General features: G+C 43.0%; 1 protein-coding gene across 3 annotated transcripts; it reads left to right on the forward strand.

Annotated features, from left to right (window-relative positions):
* The first annotated feature begins 3274 nt into the window (after positions 1-3274).
* Positions 3275-20695, forward strand: WDR61 (WD repeat domain 61). Of its 3 annotated transcripts, none has more exons than XM_029239745.1 (11): positions 3361-3414; positions 7141-7191; positions 7889-7916; positions 9700-9805; positions 10176-10348; positions 14517-14665; positions 14887-14980; positions 15820-15913; positions 17655-17747; positions 18468-18546; positions 20506-20695. In XM_029239745.1, exons 2-11 carry the CDS (start codon positions 7180-7182, stop codon positions 20593-20595), a joined length of 918 nt encoding a protein of 305 aa, XP_029095578.1. In that variant the 5' UTR covers positions 3361-3414; positions 7141-7179; the 3' UTR covers positions 20596-20695. The 3 variants fall into 3 exon arrangements, with proteins under 3 accessions (XP_029095580.1, XP_029095578.1, XP_029095579.1); XM_029239746.1 differs by lacking the exon at positions 3361-3414 and adding an exon at positions 3596-3613; XM_029239747.1 differs by lacking the exon at positions 7141-7191 and having other exon boundaries at positions 3275-3414; positions 7894-7916.
* The last annotated feature ends 172 nt before the right edge of the window (positions 20696-20867 follow it).

Consider the following 20867-nt stretch of genomic DNA (forward strand, 5'->3'; position numbering starts at 1 on the left):
CACGGGGCAGACACAGCCCGCAGACGCCTACCCCTCTGCCTGTGCTGAGCAGAAAGCAGGACCTACACCTGCGCCCCACTCCACACCCACTGACTCTCGTGTTTTCTAGGAAGTCAACGAAGGCTTCCTGGAACTGGAGCAGAAGTAGCCCTTCCTCTCAAGGAGGTGGTGAGCTCCCTGTCTTTGGAAGTGTGCAACCAGAGGCCGGATGACTCCGTGATGGGTTTTCTAGAGGAAGATAGGTGTGGGGTAGACCCTAAAGGCTCCTTCCCTTCTGAAATGCTCAGACCTGTGACTCTGAGTGAAGGGAAGAGGTATAGAGTGGAGAGGAGAGGAGTCAAGGGTAAGTCCTTGGACACTGTGACCTTGTATCACTCTACTTATCTCAGCCTCTCTCTGGGTCTGACTGGCTGGAAAAACAGTGAGCCACTCTCTGGGAACAGCTCTATCCCTGCAGGGCTGCTGCCCTTCAGGGTGGGCCTCCTTGTGCTCTGCAGAGCTTTTCAGGGCAGGCTATACACCTGAGTTATTTCACAGTGAGCTTGGATTTTTCACTTGATTTTATTCTAAAATTCTTTCCATCCCTCCTGATCTGTAGGATCACAACTTACAGATATTTAAATGTCATGCAGTTGCATTGGCAATTCTCTCTAGATTTGCTTTGCAACAGGCTTTTGAAGGATCTGTGATTTTTGGTAGAAAATAATTATATCTTTATTTTCTTTAACCTCTAACTAGAATTTAATATTTCCTTTAATAATGAATGTAGGCAATAAACCCTGAAAGTATAAGCAGTAGCAGTGGCTTTGTCGCCAAGACAAATCACAGATATTTTCCTATCACATTACAGCTGTTGCAGATCACTTGAAATATTGTTTATGCATATTGCCACTTTGAAATTACAGAAGTTATTTGACCTGCTGCGTTCATAAAGAAGCACATATACTACTATTTCACAAATATTTTGATAACTATTTTGATATAATTGGTTTCCTCTGTAATCCTATGTGTTTTGTTTTGATGCATTTAAAAACATTATGCTGAGACTTCATGCGATGCCAAAGATGTTCAGGGCACAAAAAAGGCCAGTTATCCTTGCTTCACAGTCCTGACACTAAGGCCAATGACCTCATGTGCCTGGCGCTCTAGAGGTGCTTTAGAGATGAAAGCAGGTGCACAATACATCCTTTTTGAATGAATGATTTGGAGTTCCTATCACAATTATAGAACTATAGAGCTGGAAAGTCTTTAGAAAGCCTTTACTGCAATGATTTTCAAACTTCTTGGTCACAACCCACAGCAGGAAATACATTTTCCTTTGTGATCCATTACCTGCCTATGTGAAACAAGTTTTTTAATAAAATATGACGTATCTTTAAGTGCATGATACACTCTTACAACTTCTATTTTTTTAATCTATTATATTTCTTTTTTGAGAGATGATTAATTGAATTTTCATTCAGAACAACTATAATGGCTGACAAAAATTGAATTAATACCCAGAACAATTTGCTTCAATTGGAAATTAATAGTAGCAGATTTGGAAGCAAGCAAACAGAAGGCAGAAAGCCTTAGTATTCTGACAACAGATAAAAGGCATAAAAGTGATCAGTGTGCTCTCAGAATAATTTAGAGGTGGAATATTTACAGTTAATGTGCAGGGAAAAAAATAACCCACATAAGCCCAAATCACACAAATTAAAATTCATTTAACTATATAGTTGTAAGCATTTTTTTTAGACAAAATTTCACCATTCTTAAAGTAGGAGTATTCAAAAATACTTCTTTATATAAGCTAAAAGTAAGTAAAGATGGCCCAATTATCCTGGTTAGGGAGAGATCACATAATAATCAGTCTATATTCAAAATCCAGAGAAACCCACAAACTCTGCCAATAAAAATAAAGGGGCAAAAACTAAGACTGGCCAAAACTGGCAATCAGTTGCACAGGGAGGCAGTGGATCACTCCTCACTTCACTGCTAAAAGCCATTGCACTGGGGACCGACGTTAAGTCCTTTCTACACTTTAGGAACCTGGATGCCAGCCATTACAGGGCCCGATTTCTGTGAACCAAGTTCTGTGGAATTTGCCTGAACACTGGGGTCCACTCAGCACTTAGGTCAATGTGATAGGAATTACCTCCGGTTTCAAGACAAGCTTCCTGGCCTGAGGATATAATTTGTACATTCTTCCTTAGCTTCAGAGGCAAATGCCCCGTGGTCAAACAGATCCAGAATGGTTGCAGGGATAACTTGACTTTTACAAGATGCCACGTAAGACTTTTGACAATTCAAGGTAAGTCTTGAAGCCTGCTCACTTTGACCCAAATTTTCTAAACCCATGACATGCAGGGGATCCACTGGGGCTGGATGAAGTTTCCATGGACAGAGGTGTCACTGAAGGGATGACTGAGGACCAGAGAATTGGCCCTGGGAGACTCGTGAGTGTATTCAGCAAATTTCTGGGCCACACAGCCTCCTCAGAAAGACCTCAAAGATGAACGTTATCCAGTTGTATGGATAACAGATATACGGTTTAACAGTTTCCTGAAATCATCATAGAACTCAAGATGGTCCTAATAAACTAGATACTGGGAAACTCTAACTTGGGGTGGGGGTGGAGATAGGGTAAGAGTACGTGGATACTTCAGAGGGTTGCATTCACTGTGACTATACTATCATCACGTCCTACTAGAATCTTTTTGGACTTCTAAACCAGTTTTAATCAGGAGACACTGTACTCTCTCCCACGACTAGCTCAAAGAAGGCTTAACCCTTCAGGGGCCGCCCCCAGACATTCCGCTCCCCCAAACATCTGTTCCCTCCTGCCCAGAGAGCCTTGGGCAGTGACCAGCAGCCAGGAGCAGCCGGGCGGCTTTGCGAGGATGGGGTGCGTGCCTCCACCCTTCCATCGCCTTGTTTTAAAATGCTGGTCGCGACCTAATAAACTTGATATCCGTCACAGTAACAGGTTGTGACTTGCAGTTTGAAAAACAAAGCTGTATTTCACTGAAAAATTTTTGAAGCAACAGAACTCTTGCAGTCATCATGTGTAGTTTAATCTCAAACTACAAATGAAGAGACTGGAACGCAAACGGCCAAGAGCTCGGCTGCTAAAACCTAAAACTGCGCTTCCGGAAGCAGGTTCCCAGTGGCCCCGACCCCCGGGGGAAACCAGCGTGACCGGGGCGTAGCCTCTTTCCCCCTCTACCCTCCTACCCTCCTACCCTCCTACCCTCCTCCTCGTCCGCCCCGTTCGCGCCGTAGCGACGGCAGGGGGCGCTGCGGCATGCGCCGGCGCCCTGGGGACCAGCGAGATGCCCCGCCCCTTCGTGAGCTCATCGCCGCGCGTCGCGGTCGCGCGGAGAGTGGCGTCAGACGAGCCGCAGGGCAGTGCAGCCCGGCAGTGAAGCGGTGAGTTGGTCCGCGCAGCCGATGGGGATGGCAGCCGCTAACCGCCCGGGCTGGAGGGCGGGTGAGCGAGGGTGGGCCCGAGGCTGCCTCTAAGAGGGTTTGCTCAGGAATGCTCTAGGCTGCGCGGCCCGAGGGTAGTGGCTTCCATGACTCCATTTATCCTGGCTGCCTCTCGACGTGCGGGGCCTAAGGGGAGAGGGTAGGTTGCCTCATCTTGCATCCTGAGGGTGTTCTGTGCAGCCTCGAGATTAGGGTTGCTTTCTCTGCAGTAAAGGTCTCCGTGTCCATAGACGGAATGACTGTCTTAACCGAAGTTTTCCAGTGGTGGGCCACGCTGTCTTCTTAGGTAGCGAGCTGGACAGGTACAAGCACAGGCTGAGTTATCTTTACTTCAAGTACCATGTAGTGTTATGGGTTACTGACCTGCCTGAGTACTTTAATAGGGACATGTGTAAAGTTCTTTAGAAACACTGAGGAGGGAGGAATGAATTCTGCCTAGGAAGTGGGAGGAAAGTTCTCTAAAGAGAGAAGGTAGCAAGAGAGGGCTTTGGGGTCCTCTTAGCTCTTAAATTATTAGAGGATAAGAAACTGATATAAGAGGTAGTGTATCTTGGTGGCCTATACTATAGCTTGTATCCACCTTCTACTGTCAGACTAACCTTAGGAAGCTTCCTTAACCTCTCGAGTCTCACTTTCCTTATCAGGAAGGTAGAGGTGATAATAAGAATATCTACTAAGTGGGGTGAGAGGGTTCAGTGAGCTAACCTATGTGTAGAACGTAAAACAGGGCCTGACTCATGGTACATCCTCAAACGTGCATTCATTGATAGAAGCACACCTCTGTCTTGAGGAGGCTGGCTTCATGGAGTTGGCTTCCTGCAAACCTTCCTACTCTTTTGTTTCTCTCTGTTGCAGGGATGTGAGGCAGGTTTTGGAAGGGGAGAGGGCAGGCCTCTGCTTCACTGGGCAGAGGGCTGGTGCCCAAGCAGAGTTGTAATACTGTTCATTTCCGCAAAACTGGCTTGAGCTCCTGCCTGTCTTTCCTACCCTGGCCAAAGATCCTGTTCTTGGGTCACAAATTAAGCACTACAAACTTGATTGAGATCTTCACAGGCAAAGATTATTTACAAATCGTTTGTTTGTTTTTTCTGTTATCCTTGGAAAACCTTCACGGTAGCCTTTTTGGGTTTACAAATTTAAAGCAAGTAACCTGAACCTGGATGCCTTAGCTGTATGGTCTCCTCTGTCGATGGATGGAATTGAGGGGGCCATGAACTTGGATGAGAAGAAAAATTGCATCCTTATGTTCTCTAACCTCTAACTGAAATTTAGCGTTTCTTTCGATTATGAATGTTGTCAACAAACCACAGTATTGACGGGTTGGCTTTGTCACCAATAGAAATTACAGATATTTTCATATCTTAGCATACTGTGTAAGCTCACGACAACTTTGAAATTATGGTAGTTATTAGACTTGCTGCTAGATCTTGTTATGTAATGTGTAAATTAAGAATCACATATGCTATCACAAATTTAATTTTTGTATTTGGTAAAATTTTATTTCGGTATACAGTTGATCTTTATTCTCAGCTTCTATATTTGCAAATTCATCTACATGCTAAAATTTATTTGTAGGCCCTAAGTCAGTACTTGCAGTGCTTTTGCGGTCTTTCTTGGACATGTGTGAGGTGGTGAAAATTTTGAGTCAACTGACACACATTCTCAGCTGCAGTTGAACAAGGAAACATTCTGCCTTTTTGCTTCAGTTCTCATGCTGTAAACAAGTGTCTTGTTTTCAGTCTGTTAGTGCCATGATTTTTGGATTTTTGTGCTTTTATTGGTGATTTCAGTGTTTAAAATGGCCCCCCCAAGCACAGTGCTAAAGTACTCTTAGTGCTCCTAAGTGCAGGAAGATTGTGATGTGCCTTATGGAGAAAACACACGTGTAGATAAACTTCCTATAGGCAAGCATTTTGGTGCTGTTAGCCGTAAGTTCAATATTAATGAATTACCAACGTAAAATAAGGTGTCTTTATTATTTTAATAGATCTTTATTGGAGTATAATTGCTTCACAATATTGTGTTAGTTTCTGTTTTACACCAGAGTGAATCAGCTATATGTGTACATGTGTCCCCATATCCCCTCCCTCCTGAGCCTCCCTCCCACCCTCCCTATCCCACCCCTCTAGGTCATCGCAAATCGCTGAGCTGATCTCCCTGTGCCATGCTGCTGCTTCCCACTAGCTATTTTACATTCAGTAGTGTATATATTTCGATGCTACTCTCACTTCGCCCCAGCTTCCCCCTCCCACCCCGTGTCCTCAAGTCCATTCTCTATGTCTACATCTTTATTCCTGCCCTGCACCTAGGTTCATCAGTACCTTTTTTTTTTCTTAGATTCCATATATATGTGTTAGCATACGGTATTTGTTTTTCTCTTTCTGACTTCCTTCACTCTGTATGACAGACTCTAGGTCCATCCACCTCACTACAAATAACTCAGTTTCATTTCTTTTTATGGCTGAGTAATATTCCATTGTATATATGTGCCACATCTTCTTTATCCATTCATCTGTCGATGGACACCTAGGTTGCTTCCATGTCCTGGCTATTGTAAATAGTGCTGCAATGAACATTGTGGTACATGACTCTTTTTGAATTATGGTTTTCTCAGGGTATATGCCCAGTAGTGGGATTGTTGGGTCATATGGTAGTTCTGTTTTTAGTTTTTTAAGGAACCTCCATACTGTTTTCCATAATGGTGGTGTCAGTTTACATTCCCACCAACAGCGCAGGAGGGTTCCCTTTTCACCACACCCTTTCCAGCAGTTATTGTTTCTAGATGTTTTGATAATAGCTATTCTGACCGTCGTGAGGTGATGCCTCATTGTAGTTTTGAGAAACATGCATAAAACAAAGTTACATATTGTTCGGTTACCAAAAATATTATCAGAGTCTTGCAGGAACCTAATGCAGTGTCTCCCTTAGGAGCAATGGATCAGTCAGTGTTCACTAATTCGGTGTTCAGTGATGTTATAGAACATAACTGCCTGGAATAACAAGAATGGGCCATACTTGGTTTCCTTTCTAATCCTATGTATTTTATTTTATGTATTTAAAAACATCCTGAGAAGGGGTTTATAGGCTTTACAAGGCTGCTAGAGGGTCTATAGCACACACAAAAAAGATTGAGAACTCTTATTATAGCCTGAGAAATTAAATCTATTCCTATGGTTAAGTTTGTGTTTAGCTGAGCTAAGTCCTTAAAGACTTCAGCACCTTTTGGGAGACATGTGTCTCCCTCTAGCTCATGTCCTCATTTACATGCCTGCTGGCTCTTATAGGCATTTTTGGCTGAGATCCCCGCATGAACTCTAAGAACTTTGCTCCCCCATATTTGCTTGTTGAGTTTTGAATAAATAAAATTTTAAATTAAAAGGTCCTGTGGTTTTTATCTCTCTGAAGAGCAGCAAAGGAGGGAGACTGGTCCCTCTCTGTAGTCAACTTGAGGAGAAGAAAACATGAGAGGTGATAGATACTAGTTGAGAAAGAAGTCCGTGCCACCTGGTAGGGCTTGTGAAGGGGGCCCCTGGGACTGATCCACAGAAGAGTGTCCGGGCAACTCTGCCAAAGAGTTGCCTTATTTTCTTGATCAAGGGGAACCTTCTGTAGCCCCCTCTGTCCTGATGACACCCCCTTACTGAAACCCTGGTATTGTTTCCACAGAGCTGTCTGGCCTTTAGCCCTTCATCCTTGGTTAAGGAAATGACCAACCAGGTAAGGCCTATGGAGAGAAAGAATATCAGTTGGTCTCTTTGGCAGGTTCGAGCCCAGTACGTTGTCTGGGTGTGTAGTCAGAAAACTAGCATCTGATTCCTGCTCTTCTCCTGAGGAGTAGGGTGACCCTGGGCACTTAGTCACCAGAGGGGTAGGTGGCACTAGTAAACTGCACAACGCTAAGAGGAGGATTATTTTATCTAAGTCTATACCACAGTTTACAAAGGGATTGAGGAAGCTTAAAAGAATTTGTACACAAAAACGAGAAAGAAACAAAGATCAGAAAAGGAGAAACATATCTTTGTAATAAAATTAGGGACTGAGTTAACAGGTTATGCAGACTGTGTGGTTTTATACAGCTGCAAACTGGACTCTGAGCTTCCTGGTGATCAGAGCAGGAAAAAACACATAATTTATTACTCTCCTTTTTGGGTTGGTAATAGTGGTTAGGGAGAAGAGACTACAGTTTGTCTAAAATTAAAGAACTAATTTTTTTCTGGTATGACTCTACAAACCTTGTATGAGCAGGAATCAAGGAGCTCCTAAGAGATCAGGCAGGGGAAGTAGCTAACACTGTGGTGACTATATCTACCGGGGGGCAGGGCGGTGAGTTGGGTGCCAGGGGGTGTTTTAGGGAAGGGATGGGACACATCTGAAATCTGACCATTGGTTTAATGTGTCTTCTGTTCTTTTTTAGTACAGTATTCTCTTCAAACAAGAGCAAGGTAAGCAGCTTGCCTGTTCAAGCAGATTTACCTATGAAAAACTGTTGTCCCTGGCGTAAGGTTTCTGTCATGCTCACCAGACATGCAGTTTCCAGCTGTACGCTGCAGAAACATTGGCAGAAGCAGCTGAAAACAAATACACTTAAAAACAAACGACAGCAGCAACAAAAACCAAGCCACTAACTTAAAAGAAAAAGCAGGAGTCAAATGACAGACCGGAGAACTCCAGGCTGAGGAAAGCTTTCCCACCTGAGGAACTCTGAGCTTCCCAGCTATCAAAGTGAAAGGAGGAAACGCTTTGAGTCTCAGAAATCTGTTAGTACCACAGCTCATCTGGGGAGGTAAACTTGAGCCTGGCCCTGAACTCAGAAGTTCTCTTGGGGGTTTTTATTCGGGCTCCTTCATTTACAACAAGTGCAGGGACTCTCACAGAGGACCTTTGACCCTCAATGAAAGTGAAGGATATAGTAACAGCGAGGTGAATTTCTGTCAAGACTACTGAGTGTGGGGGGTGGGCTGGGGGCTGTGCGGCGGAGGCAGTGGTGGGAATGGGAGCAGGAGGCAGGTCAGAGTTCAGCCTGGAAAGGGGACTGGCCAGTGATACCGGACTTCGTACCTGAAAAGGAGTATGTGCCTGGACTATTCACATGTATCTCGTTTCTCCACCACAGCCTGGATGAGTTAGGTAAAGCCTGGAGGAATTTGTGGAATGCCTAATAAAAGCTCTTCCACTTTAAGTAGGTGACATTTAGGTAGTCTAAAATTTAAGCCAAAAGCATTCTTTCAGGTTAGCTAGCATAGGTAACTGGTAGCTAGTCAGGCATGCCAGTCAGCTACCTTGTATGCAGCGAATGCCATCCGGCTGGCAAGCTAGCAGGCTTGGGTCGGGTGGGGATTGTAACGGAAGCCATGTATGTAATTCACAGCTGTTTAAGTTGAATGCCCTTGTATTCGTATCTTGGAAAGGTGTTCCTGAAGAAATGCTGCCAGGTATGAAGAAAGCCACCTTGTGCACTTGTCACATTTATATTCCTGCACCAGGTCTGCAGACCCACCGGCATGGCCTGCCAGATATGCAACTTAAAGACTTAGAATTTAAAGTGGACGTTAGTTAATAGAGAGGTTGGGTTTGAATCCCAGTTCTGCCTCTTCTTAGCTTTTGACTTCGGGTGAGCTACTAGGCTTCTCTAAGCCTCTGATTCCTTATCTGTAAAATGAAAATACTATTCACAGTACCTATTTCATAGGGTTGTTGTGGCTGAGGTAATACTTATAAAAGGATTAAAGTAATAACTGGCCCATTAAACATAATAGACATTGTGGCAAAAGGCAACTCATGCGTGGAAGCTGCTTTATTTATTTTCAGACCTGTACTGTTTACAGTTGACCTGCCTACTGGTTTCCAAGGATCTCCAAGAAATAACTCTTAATCAACTTTAGATCTCTTTTTGGGGTGGGTTTCACTTTAGCTAAGTGAGAGCCATTCCAAACTAATGCATGTTGGACAGCATGCTAAAGTAGAAAGGACATTGGATTACTCTGGTACTGCTGCCCCACCTGGTAACCTGTGATTTGGGGCAAGTAGCTTCTTCAGAACCTCCAGTTTTCATATCTGCCTCCACACTTATAATAAAAGCTGTATGAGAAAGCAGTTTGCAAAACAATAAAATGATACAGGTAGATATTACCTCAGAATTGTTGTAACAGTATTTCAGCTTCCTCTTAGCACATTCAGTTTAGAAGTTGCATGAAGACTTTTAAAATGAAGCGCTTTCCATTCTAGCCCATGATGATGCCATTTGGTCAGTTGCCTGGGGGACAAACAAGAAAGAAAACTCTGAGACGGTGGTCACAGGATCCCTGGATGACCTGGTGAAGGTCTGGAAATGGTGAGTGCCCTCTCCTCTAACATGCAGCCTTGGAAATTGGGGTTTTTACTTCTGGGCTCCCAAATTGCAATCAGAGAAGTATTAACTGTTTTCTGAGCAAGAAAGCAATAGTAGTATGGTGGTATACAAAGGCAGATTATTTTTCTCTCACTCGTTTTCCTGTTATTCACTGTTCAGGCCCTATAGTTTAAGAAAAAAAAAAAAATCTCATGGCTAAAAGTTGGCTGCATTTGGTGTTCTGTGGCTCTTGATTTCCTCTCTGATTCTGCTTTTCACAGACCATTGGTAATGCATACTTACAGGGGCCCAGAATTTCAGATGCCAGGTACAATGTGTGTGAAGAAATCCATTTCTCTGTCCCCCATTGAAGGCGTGATGAGAAGCTGGACCTACAGTGGAGTCTGGAGGGCCATCAGCTGGGTGTGGTGTCTGTGGACATCAGCCACACCCTGCCCATTGCTGCGTCCAGTTCTCTTGATGCTCATATTCGTCTCTGGGACTTGGAAAACGGCAAACAGATAAAGTCTATAGATGCAGGACCTGGTAAGAGTTTTACTCTTAGAGAAGATACTAGAGGTTTACAATCCCTTTTTGAAACCTTTAGGGATAGATGTATTTTACAGTTCAGAATTTTTTGGATTTGAGACTGGTAATATGGGTGCATGAACTGTATGTCATGTAATACCTTCAGTGGGGCTGGGGGCAGCACTCTAATCAAATACTAATACCTCAGCGACTAAACATGAGTATTTACACTAAGAGAGGTATATACAGGCTATAAATAGCCTTACATCAGTTCAGGTCAGGTTTTATTACCAAATGAATTTTGGTACTAAAATTATTTTTTTAAACTTACAGTTTTCATCGCCTTTGGGTTTCAGAATTGCTGATTTGGGATTGTGGACTTGTGTTTAAATGGTCCAGAGGTCCTCTGTTTGCTATATTCTGAATTGATACATTCACTGCCTTATAGAGGTCTAGAACATAAAGCACTGTGTCCTCATAGATCTGTATCATGGTAATCTCTACTAATTATGATTAAAGTGCCTGTTTCTAGTATATGATAGATATATGAAACTTCTAAAGAAACAAATCCATTGTTTGTTTGTTTTTTTAAGTTCTATAGGACAGCATAATCTTGTCCATTAGCCTTGATAAATATCTGAGGTAATGGAAGTTAATGATTTCAGTAGGTTGGATTAATGTGGAACAAGCAACATGACATTTCAGGATTCCTTGTAGCCTTATATTTACTTGTAAATGACTGCATAGCATTCATGAGCAGAGCCTGTCCTACCAGAATAGGTGATGACCGGTAGAGAGTACAGAGAGTCTGGTCCCTCTCTGGCACACCCCTCTGTGGGTTGACTACAGAAGAGCTGCTCAGGGATTTCCTTAACTTAATTCCCTTGATTGGAGGCCCAGGTGGATTTGTCTCCCACTGGTTATGTTCAGTAGACCCTATAGGCTGTACTTATTCTGGAAAGAATGATGGTCCCAGGGTTTTAAGGACTCTGGGTTGTCTGGAAACTGAGTTCATTTCCCCTCAGTGGCAATGTTCCATGTCTCTGATTCTTAACTATTGCAGCTTTTTAAAGAATGCATATGTCCAATCCCTATTTTAGATCCACTGAATCACAGTTATTGGGGTGTGTGGGCTGGGATATGTATTTGAAAAAAGCTACCCAGACACTCTGACTCCCCAGATGATTGTTTTTGCATGTGTCCTTGCCCTGTTGACATCTCTTACAGAGGACTTGGGTCCCCAAACTAGCCCACAAAGTCTGTTAAGACTCTGCTTTATAGCTGAGAGGAGGAAGAGGCAGATCTGTTGCTGCCTTTTCATCTTGGACACCTAAGCCCTCCCATGACGCCAAGGTCACTGCGTGGTTTTGTGGCCCCCCCACCCCGGGCACACCACAGCTGAAGAAATGATTACTGGATTGGTTCCAAGGAAAAGGATGGTGTCTGTATCCAACTTGCCTTCCCTGACAAATAGTACCTTAAACTACATACTGGTTCCTTGTGTGGCAAATGATCATTGAAAGATTACTGTTAGGAAAGAAAAAAGATACTGAGACGAGTAGAGGGTTGGGTTTATTTTCTTTTTGGATAGGAATATTCCTAAAACTATACCAGACCATTAAACAACAGTTATTTGGGTGAGTAATAAAAGCAAGCATTGCTATTGACAACTAAGGAGCGGCTGAATTGAATTCATCTGAAGGTAAAACTAATAAGTCTAGGTCTAATGAATGTAGGGAAATGGACACTTACATTATACCTATCTTGAAAATATGCCTGGAGAATGTGAAAGAAGGAACAGAAGAAGGAGAAAAAGAGAAGAAAGGAAATCTCAGATCCTGAAGAGGAAAGTGAGGAAGTAGAAGAAAGGGAAGATGAAGGGGAAGATCCTCCATTGGGCACCTCACCCATCCTGTAGCTCCAGCAAACTGACATTGAAGAAGAACAAAGGCGGAAGCAGGGGCCTCTCAACAGCAGATGGTTCAAGATGTCCCAGTGTAAAGAAAAGTTACTCTTTTGCTGATGAGGTGGAACTTAGTGATTTATTATGCAAATGTTAAAATAAATTTTAGAGTGCACATTTTAATGGAGGAATAAAAATTCCTTCAATTTCGGGTATAAGGATATTTGCCACTAAAAGTTCTATATTATCAAACAGTTAATAGGCAAATGTAAAAATAATTGAAAAGTGATTTTATTAAACTTCAAGGAATAAAAATCAGATTTTCTGGTAACTATTATTCCTGTAAGCAGCTAATTATAATAGGAATAAGAAAACAATCCTGTTAGAATAATGTTTTACTCACTTAGGAGTAAAGATAGATATTAAAAAGCAGTTATTTGAGAGATTGATTATAAAAGCTTTTTCAGATCTTCTTGGTTAATTGAGCACTTTTGAAGTTAATTTCCTTTTTAAAACAAATATTTCATAAGAAAAGTGATAGAGCTAAATTATTTATTATTACTTTGAATATGTGTGTTAAAATTTGTGAGAGGGCTTCCCTGGTGGCACAGTGGTTGAGAGTCCGCCTGCCGATGCAGGGGACACGGGTTCGTGCCCCGGTCCGGGAGGATCCCACATGCCGTGGAGCGGCTGGGCCCATGAGCCATGGCCTCTGATCCTGCATGTCCGGAGCCTGTGCTCCGCAACGGGAGAGGCCACAGCAGTGAGAGGCCCGCGTACCGCAAAAAAAAAAAAAAAAATTTGTGAGAGATTTTTATTTTAAAACTCACCCTGGAACATGGTGCTGACCCATCTGTGCTAGGAGCCCCTGTCTACCATGAGTTGAGCTCAGAGAGGCCTTCACTCTCCCCTGGGCTGAGAAGGGCATGACCTCTTTGAGCCCTGCCCCAGGAATAAGGAGAGTGACATGGGCAGGAGCCTTTCTCTCCTCTCCCTTTGATCTAACAAGCACTGTTTCTGGGCAGGAGCAGGAGGGGCAGGACTTAGGGTACATTCCCATATAAGAGTGGGTATGGGCAAAGGGACCTAGACTAGCACTGGACAACTAGATTATTCCTTGGCCTCTAGGCTCTGACCCCAAAAGCTCCCAAAGCTCTTTGGGGTTGCCTATGAAGAGGTTCCCATGTAGCTGAGAAAAGAAATGCTAAAATATTATCAGTGGTCCAGATGGAAATATAAAGCACATGTGTTTACCCAGGCTGCCCATGAGTCTGGAGACTTTTACACAGAAGCACTGTGATACACAAATAACATTTGAATAGAACGCTTGAAATTAGGCTGTGTTGTATAACTTAAAAACTAGCTGATTTTTTTTAAACAAGCAGTGCCTCTTTCCAGTCCTTATTCTCTGTTAATTTGTGGTAAATACTTTGTCATATTACAGTTTTATATAAGAGTATTTCTGGTACCTTTTCATTTATTTACAGTTTTATTGAGGTAGACTTTCACCTCTATAATTGCACTCTGAAATTAACCCATTGTAAGTATACAGTTTAACAAGTTTTAGTAAATTTCCACAGTTGTGCAGCCACCACTCTAATTCGGTTTTAGAACACTTACATGCCCCACAAAAGTTCCCTCATGCCCATTTATAGTTAATCTGTGCTTCCACCCTCAGCCTCAGGCAACTACTGATCGGCTTTCTGTCCCTATAGTTTTGCCTTTTTGAAAAATTTCACATAAGTGAAATCGTATTGTCTTATACATCTTCATTCTTTCTTTAGCATAATGTTTTTGAGGTTCATCCGTGTTGTAGCATGTATCAGTAGTTGGTTCCTTTTTATTGCTGAGCAGTGAGTATTCCATTATGGGATATTCCACGTTTTGTTCATCCATTTACCAGTTGATGGACGTTTCGATTCTCTCCAGTTTTTTAATATTCTGAGTAGTGCTGCTATGAGTATTCAGGTACAAGTCTGTGCGTGGACATGTGTTTTCATTTCTGAGTGGAACTGCTGGGTATTATGGTAAGTGTTTTTACTTAAAGTGTCAAACTGTTTTTCAAAGTAGCTGTACCATTTTATTTTCCCACCAGTGTATGAGGATTTTGGTTTCTCCACATCCTTGCTAACACTTGGTATTGTCCTGTCTATCTACATTTTTAGTAAAAATTTAAGACGCCCTTAAACTAAATTGGTATAGAATTAATATCTTCACAACGTTTTTAAAATTAAAGTCACGTCTTTTCTCACTATAGTTTTTTCCCTTCTTTTTTCTGTTCAGTGGATGCCTGGACTTTGGCCTTTTCTCCTGATTCCCAGTATCTGGCCACAGGAACTCATGTGGGGAAAGTGAACATTTTTGGTGTGGAAAGTGGGAAAAAGGAATATTCTTTGGACACAAGAGGAAAATTCATTCTTAGTATTGCATATGTAAGGAAACGTTGCTCATTTTTTCTCTCTCTGATTCTTTCAGTTTACTCTTCTAGCCCATTATATTCCTTGGTAAGCGTTTTGCATTGGTCTTGTCAGGCAGCTACTGGCATGGTTTGCCAGTCAGCCAGTTAGACCTGCAGCCAGCAGATTGCTTGTGTTTGGTGGGGATGGCTTAACAATATGGAGTTTCAAATGATCTCAATATGTTCTCTGCGCAGAGTCCTGATGGGAAGTATCTGGCCAGTGGAGCCATAGACGGAATCATCAATATTTTTGATATTGCAACCGGGAAACTTCTGCACACGCTGGAAGGTGTGGTTCATCGTTTATTTTGTGCAAACTGGGCTATCAGATTACAAAGGAAGACGTATTCTTTCATTAAAATGCTGCTAAATGGCAAATGAGCATTAGATTTGCAAAACATCAATCTCAGTTGGAGATCTCAAATGCCTCTAAGGTTCAGTTTTGTCACTAGTTATAACCTAGACATATTAGCTCTTGTACCAGTGTTAAATGCTTTTTTTGGTGAACAGGCCTTTTTATTTGTGTGTTAATATATCCTAGCTATATGAGTGTCTTATTTCTGTCATGTTTGGTTCTAAAGAACTTCGTGATTAGAAAATAACTGCTTTTTGTCTGTAATTTGAAGGTAGATGAAAGTGCTGTGCCTACCCTTTGCACTGATGACCTCTGGGCAGGAGAACTGGATACTAGAACAGGGGAAGGGTTGGAGGGCGACTTCTACTCTGTATTCTTTTGTACTATTCTGAATTCTAACCAAGAGAATATATTACCTCTTCAGTGTATCCTTTACCCTACAACAAAGGATTTGGTAGGGAAGTAGCATCCTATTTGTTCAACCTTGCAAATCAGAAACGATGCATATTTCCATGTTTGGCCATATCTGTGGCAGAGGAGTTTCTTCTAAGCAATGTGTGCTGAGGTCCAGTTGGTCAAGGAAGGGATCTGAGGAGAAATGGCTCCAGCAGGAGGGGTTATGTGCATGTTTCTAGAGCATTAGAAGGAAGGGTCCAGTCAGTACCCTCTCTGACTGAAGCACCTGGGCAGTGCAACTCAGTGACTTCCAGTCATTAAAAGTGACATAGTTAGTGGAAACTGTATCAGTTAACAAGCGTCTTTGTGAATTTCAGGCCACGCTATGCCCATTCGCTCCTTGACTTTTTCCCCGGATTCGCAGCTCCTTGTCACTGCTTCAGATGATGGCTACATCAAGATCTATGATGTGTAAGTTACCTGTTGGGATTCAAGGCTTCTCACTTAATACCAGTGCCTGTTTTGCCTCTTATCATTAGGAGGAGCCCTAGCAAGTGTGCTGCTCCCTCTCTGGGTCTAGGAAAGACTTCTGTTCAGGTCCTGTCAGACACTCAGTCTCCCCAGTCATTCCTCCCCTGTCAGCGTCCCTGCTTTGAGCTTAGAATGTTATGGAGGAAGACGTGCATGGGTTACCTACTAGGATCACATACTTGCTACTTTTTTTCAGGCATCCTGTCTGTTGTGATTTTAAATTCTTTTGGGTAGGTAAGTAGTGTACAGTTGAGGAGATGGAGCCATGGGCTGTAGCTGGCTTGGAGTGATAGGTAAACAATTAGAACATCCATTTTCTAGGGGTGTTCTAGAAGGTACTTCTCTGCCCTAGTTAGGGAACTGTCAGTTCATAAGCCAGCTTGCAGCAGGTCTAGATGAGGGAGCTTTTTTGTTGTTGGTTTTTGACCACAGGTATAGAAGTGAGTTAATCTTCAGTTCACGGCTCTGTTTCATTGGAAGCCTGTGCAAGGGCCCTTTCTCTTGTTGTTTCCCCCTGTCTTTCTCAGTCCCCACTCCTTTACACCCCTGAGGTCTCCCCTATACGGTGTTTGACGTGTGTGTGATGCTTTGACTCAGTACTGCAATCAGTGTGCCTCTGGTTCCTGGCTTCCAAAGGTAGCATTCTAATCCACTGGGTGCATACGTTACACTTCTTCCCAACGACGGGTGCCACAACCATGATCATCCACGTGCATGTCCTTTTATGGGCCTGTGAGAGTTTTTCGGGAGTTTAAACTTGGGGGCTTTTGGAGGACGAAAAGTTGTCAAAGAGACATGGAATTAGAACTGAAGCTTCTGGAATTAGAGCTGAATGAGGGTGCTAGGGCCTGGGGGGAAGATGCCTCTCTCAAACTGTGCTTGCCTGTCAGTAGCAGAGCCAATATAAATAACAGCAATTCCTTAAGTATCCAGTTTTCTTTAATAAGGCCTTCAGTGCTACCATTCCATCATCCGCCCAGCAACCGGTGAGGTAGCGCGGATCAGCGTCCCCATAATGCAGGCGACAGGCCCAAGCTGAGGCCACCTCTCCTCCGCGTACCTAACTGAGGTTTGCTCTACTCTTCTGGGTTCAGAGGTGAAACTGCTGGCCTCAGTCGGGTCTTAGGATTGTTTTCCAGCCATAAGTGATTTCATTTCACTTTTTTAAAAAGTGAAAATGACTGTAGTAATCAGACCTGTCTTGTTCTTGGTTAGCTTAAAAATGGTCTATCCAAGCCACATCTGTTGTAAAGAGTACATCTTGAAACATTCCTTAGACACAAGGCACTGGCCCTATGTGGAAAGGGTACTGGGTGGGCAGGGGTCAGAACCTGCAACTGCCCTGAGATGGCCTACTTGCCCCTGCTGGTTCTGTTTCCTCATCTTAGGAGTTGGCTTGCTGAGCCGTCTTCATTTTGAGCTTTTTAAGCTCTGCTTGTTCGGGATTTTATTTTTGGCTCTTGGTGACATTGACATATTTGGGGTTAATGCTGTTAAAAATTTCGTTTCTGCAGTGTGTGATGCTACTTCATTGAAAAGGGAATTTTTAAACTAATACTGTGGTGATTATAAGGATAGCAGATTTGGTCCAATTAAACAGGCAATTAAGAGTATACCTTCCATTTCAGTGATTGTATTCCAAAAGCTAACCTCTCCATTTTATTTGAAACTCCCATTTCAGACAGCACGCTAACTTGGCTGGCACATTGAGTGGCCACGCATCCTGGGTGCTGAACGTTGCATTTTGTCCTGATGACACACACTTTGTTTCCAGGTACTTATGATCCTTATCAGTTTCTAAAATGTTAGGAAGATGAAGATGGTCATCTTGTATGAATTGCCTTAAAATTTGAAGACCCTTTTTTAATTCAGATAGCCTTTGTTTTCTGCAGTGTTTTTTAAATTGTGAAGTTAATTGTCCTTAGCTGGAACAAAAGTGGATTCTTTTGAACAGTTCAGCTCTTAGTTCTTCCTTATAAATCTAGGCTTCTACCTACAGTTACTTAAGGGATACCTGTGTTATAGTAGTAACTTCAGATATGAAAATCTGTTCTTAAAATGTTGTGCTTTGAGACCCCAATGTTGTTTAGGCCCAGGATGGCCAAGACAGTTGAAAAACAGGAGATGGATGGCTTAATAGCATTGCACAGAGGTTTACAGAAGCCTCTGAGAACCTTTATTTTGAAGCTTTCACGGGCCTCCCTCCCATCCGGATATAGGACTCTCATCCGAGACTCCTGATGAGAACATTTAATATGAGGGCCAGGCAGATCAGAAGTTCAGGGAAATAGCTGCTCTGTGAGAGGGGAAAGCCAACCAGTGATGCCAACATCCTTGGCCACCTTTTGGGGCTCTGGATGGCCACTTGTGTACCTAGGCACCAAAGGGGCCTCTAGGTAGGCTGAGTGAAGGAGTGTGGGATTTTTGATCAGGTTCTTTCCAACTTCAAACCAGTCTGAGAACTTTTCTGATACTGTTCCCTTTTTTAAAATAGCTCATCTGACAAAAGTGTAAAAGTTTGGGATGTTGGAACGAGGACTTGTGTTCACACCTTCTTTGATCACCAGGATCAGGTATGGCATAATTAACGTTCAAATTCCTTTGGATTGCTAGCATTGTCTGACCACTGTGCCAAAACTCATTCCTTTTCCTAACCTTGCTGCTTGGGTTGTCAAGACCAGTCGACCCTTGGGGCTGAGCTACTCTGATTGCTTGGATGTCCATCCAGCCCGTGTTCCTGTGCGCACTCTGGGGTGCAGAGGCTCAGGACGTGCTGTCAGCCTAGCAACCTACAAGGCATGACATGTCCCTGTGTAGGCCAGAAAACGGGTACTAGCCAACAGCCTTTAAATGCCTTCTTTGAAACATGCTGCAGCTGGTGCCTGGGGCGTGCCTGGGCCCTTTTCTGGGTACAGCTGGGCCATGGCTGGCTCAAGAAGAACCTGCTTCCTCAGAAGCTTCCATTCCATTCCACAGCCATCACTTTTCTCTTTTGGAGTGGCCCAAAGAAGTGAAGTGATTTTTTTTTTCTTTGAATATACTTGAAGCCAGAAATTCTTACAGGTTGTTTGAAGTTAGTGATATTACTACCTTTTGTTTCAGTCTTTAAATTAGGGAGAAGAGGCTTTGTTTTCATAGGAGTCTTACCTTTCCAAGATGAATGTGAAGTGATAAAGGCATTGTAGTGCGGGGCTTTTCCACCTCTAATGCGCACAGGAATCCCCTGGGGATCTGGCAACACTGCAGATGCTGACTCAGTGGGTCTGGCCTGGGCCTCAGTTTTTGTGTTTGTCACAAGCTCCAGGTGAGGCTAGCATTGCTGGTTCCAACCACTTTGAATAGCAAGGGTCTTGGGGAAGTAGTATAAAATACCCGGGGCTTCCCTGGTGGCGCAGTGGTTGAGAGTCCGCCTGCCGATGCAGGGGACACGGGTTTGTGCCCCAGTCTGGGAAGATCCCACATGCTGCGGAGCGGCTAGGCCTGTGAGCCATGGCCGCTGAGCCTGTGCGTCCAGAGCCTGTGCTCCGCAGCGGGAGAGGCCACAACAGTGAGAGGCCCGCGTACCGCAAAAAATAAATAAATAAATAAAATAAAATACCCATGGCAGTATAAAGTTGTCTTTTAAGATATTTTAAATGCTCTTATGGCAATCTCATAGAATCTCTTTGGAATGCAGCTTAAAGTTAACAGTTGTTCATGCTTTTTTACATTTAATCTTAAATTGTTGCCAACAAAGTTGAGGGGGTTTAATTTTGACATTCCACTACTGGATTTAAACATTTAACTCAGGGAGTAAGACCTGGCTGGCTGTGTTGCTTGGCAGGTGAAGGTCAGTGTGTGGTGCTTTCCTCAGAGGAAGACGGTTGGAGTGGAAATGAGGCCATCACCTGGCCCAATCACAGCACTGAAATCAGGGCTAGAACACCCAACTAAGGGGTAGGGTGACAGGCTGACCTGATAAAACTCCTGCCACATCAGTTGTCTGGGAAGGAGGTGTGAATCTGTTAATTCAGTACATAGCAAATGAAAGCAATGACGTGTGAGGCCAAGTTATCTAGCTCCTAGGGACAGGCAGGTTTCATAGGCCTCTAATAAGAGAGTGAGAAGTACTGACCGTGGTGGGGGCGAGCCCGAGGAGGTAGGTGAGGAGCACAGTTTGCAATGATCCCCATAGGCAGCGACCTCAGGGTAGTTGGGCCTTTTCCTTCCTGGAAACATAAATGAGACCACATGCTGGTCCCTTGTGGGTTCCATCTTCACAGCATTAGGTCACTTCCTAGATTGTGAATCTTTGAAAGGTTTGTAGATATCTTGATTTGTGTTTAGAAATGAAATTTTCTTGAGTTGGGAGGTGAGTGGAATGATAATCAAACAGTAGTAATAGAAGATCCCTGGTTAGAGGAAAGGCAGAAAGCACGAGAACATCCTCATCTCAGTGTTTTTCTAGATTCAGTATAATGAGAATAGAATAAGGATGTTCATTCATAAAGAATAAAGGTGTTAGTGGAATTTTTTTTTCTTTTTATTTACAGGTCTGGGGAGTAAAATACAATGGAAATGGCTCAAAGATTGTGTCTGTCGGAGATGATCAGGAAATTCACATCTACGATTGTCCAATTTAAACATCAGTCTTCCAGGCTAATGCTGCAGAAAGAATGTATAGATTGAAAAAAAAAAAAAAAAAAAGAATGTATAGATTGATCATGACATTCCTTACCTTTCTAGCTTGTTTAAAAGAAATATAGCATTTATTGTAGCAAACGCTTAAATTTTGTAGATACAGTATAAATCTTTTCATGTTTTATTGGAAATGCCATTCATACTGTAACATAAAGTGTTCTTAATGCAAACACCCATGTTCTTGAACATGCTTCGTTTTCATTTGCCCTGTTAC

The sequence above is a fragment of the Monodon monoceros genome, unplaced genomic scaffold (assembly GCF_005190385.1).
Source record: "Monodon monoceros isolate NGI ecotype Baffin Bay Population unplaced genomic scaffold, NGI_Narwhal_1 Super_Scaffold_21, whole genome shotgun sequence".
Classification (NCBI taxonomy): domain Eukaryota; kingdom Metazoa; phylum Chordata; class Mammalia; order Artiodactyla; family Monodontidae; genus Monodon; species Monodon monoceros.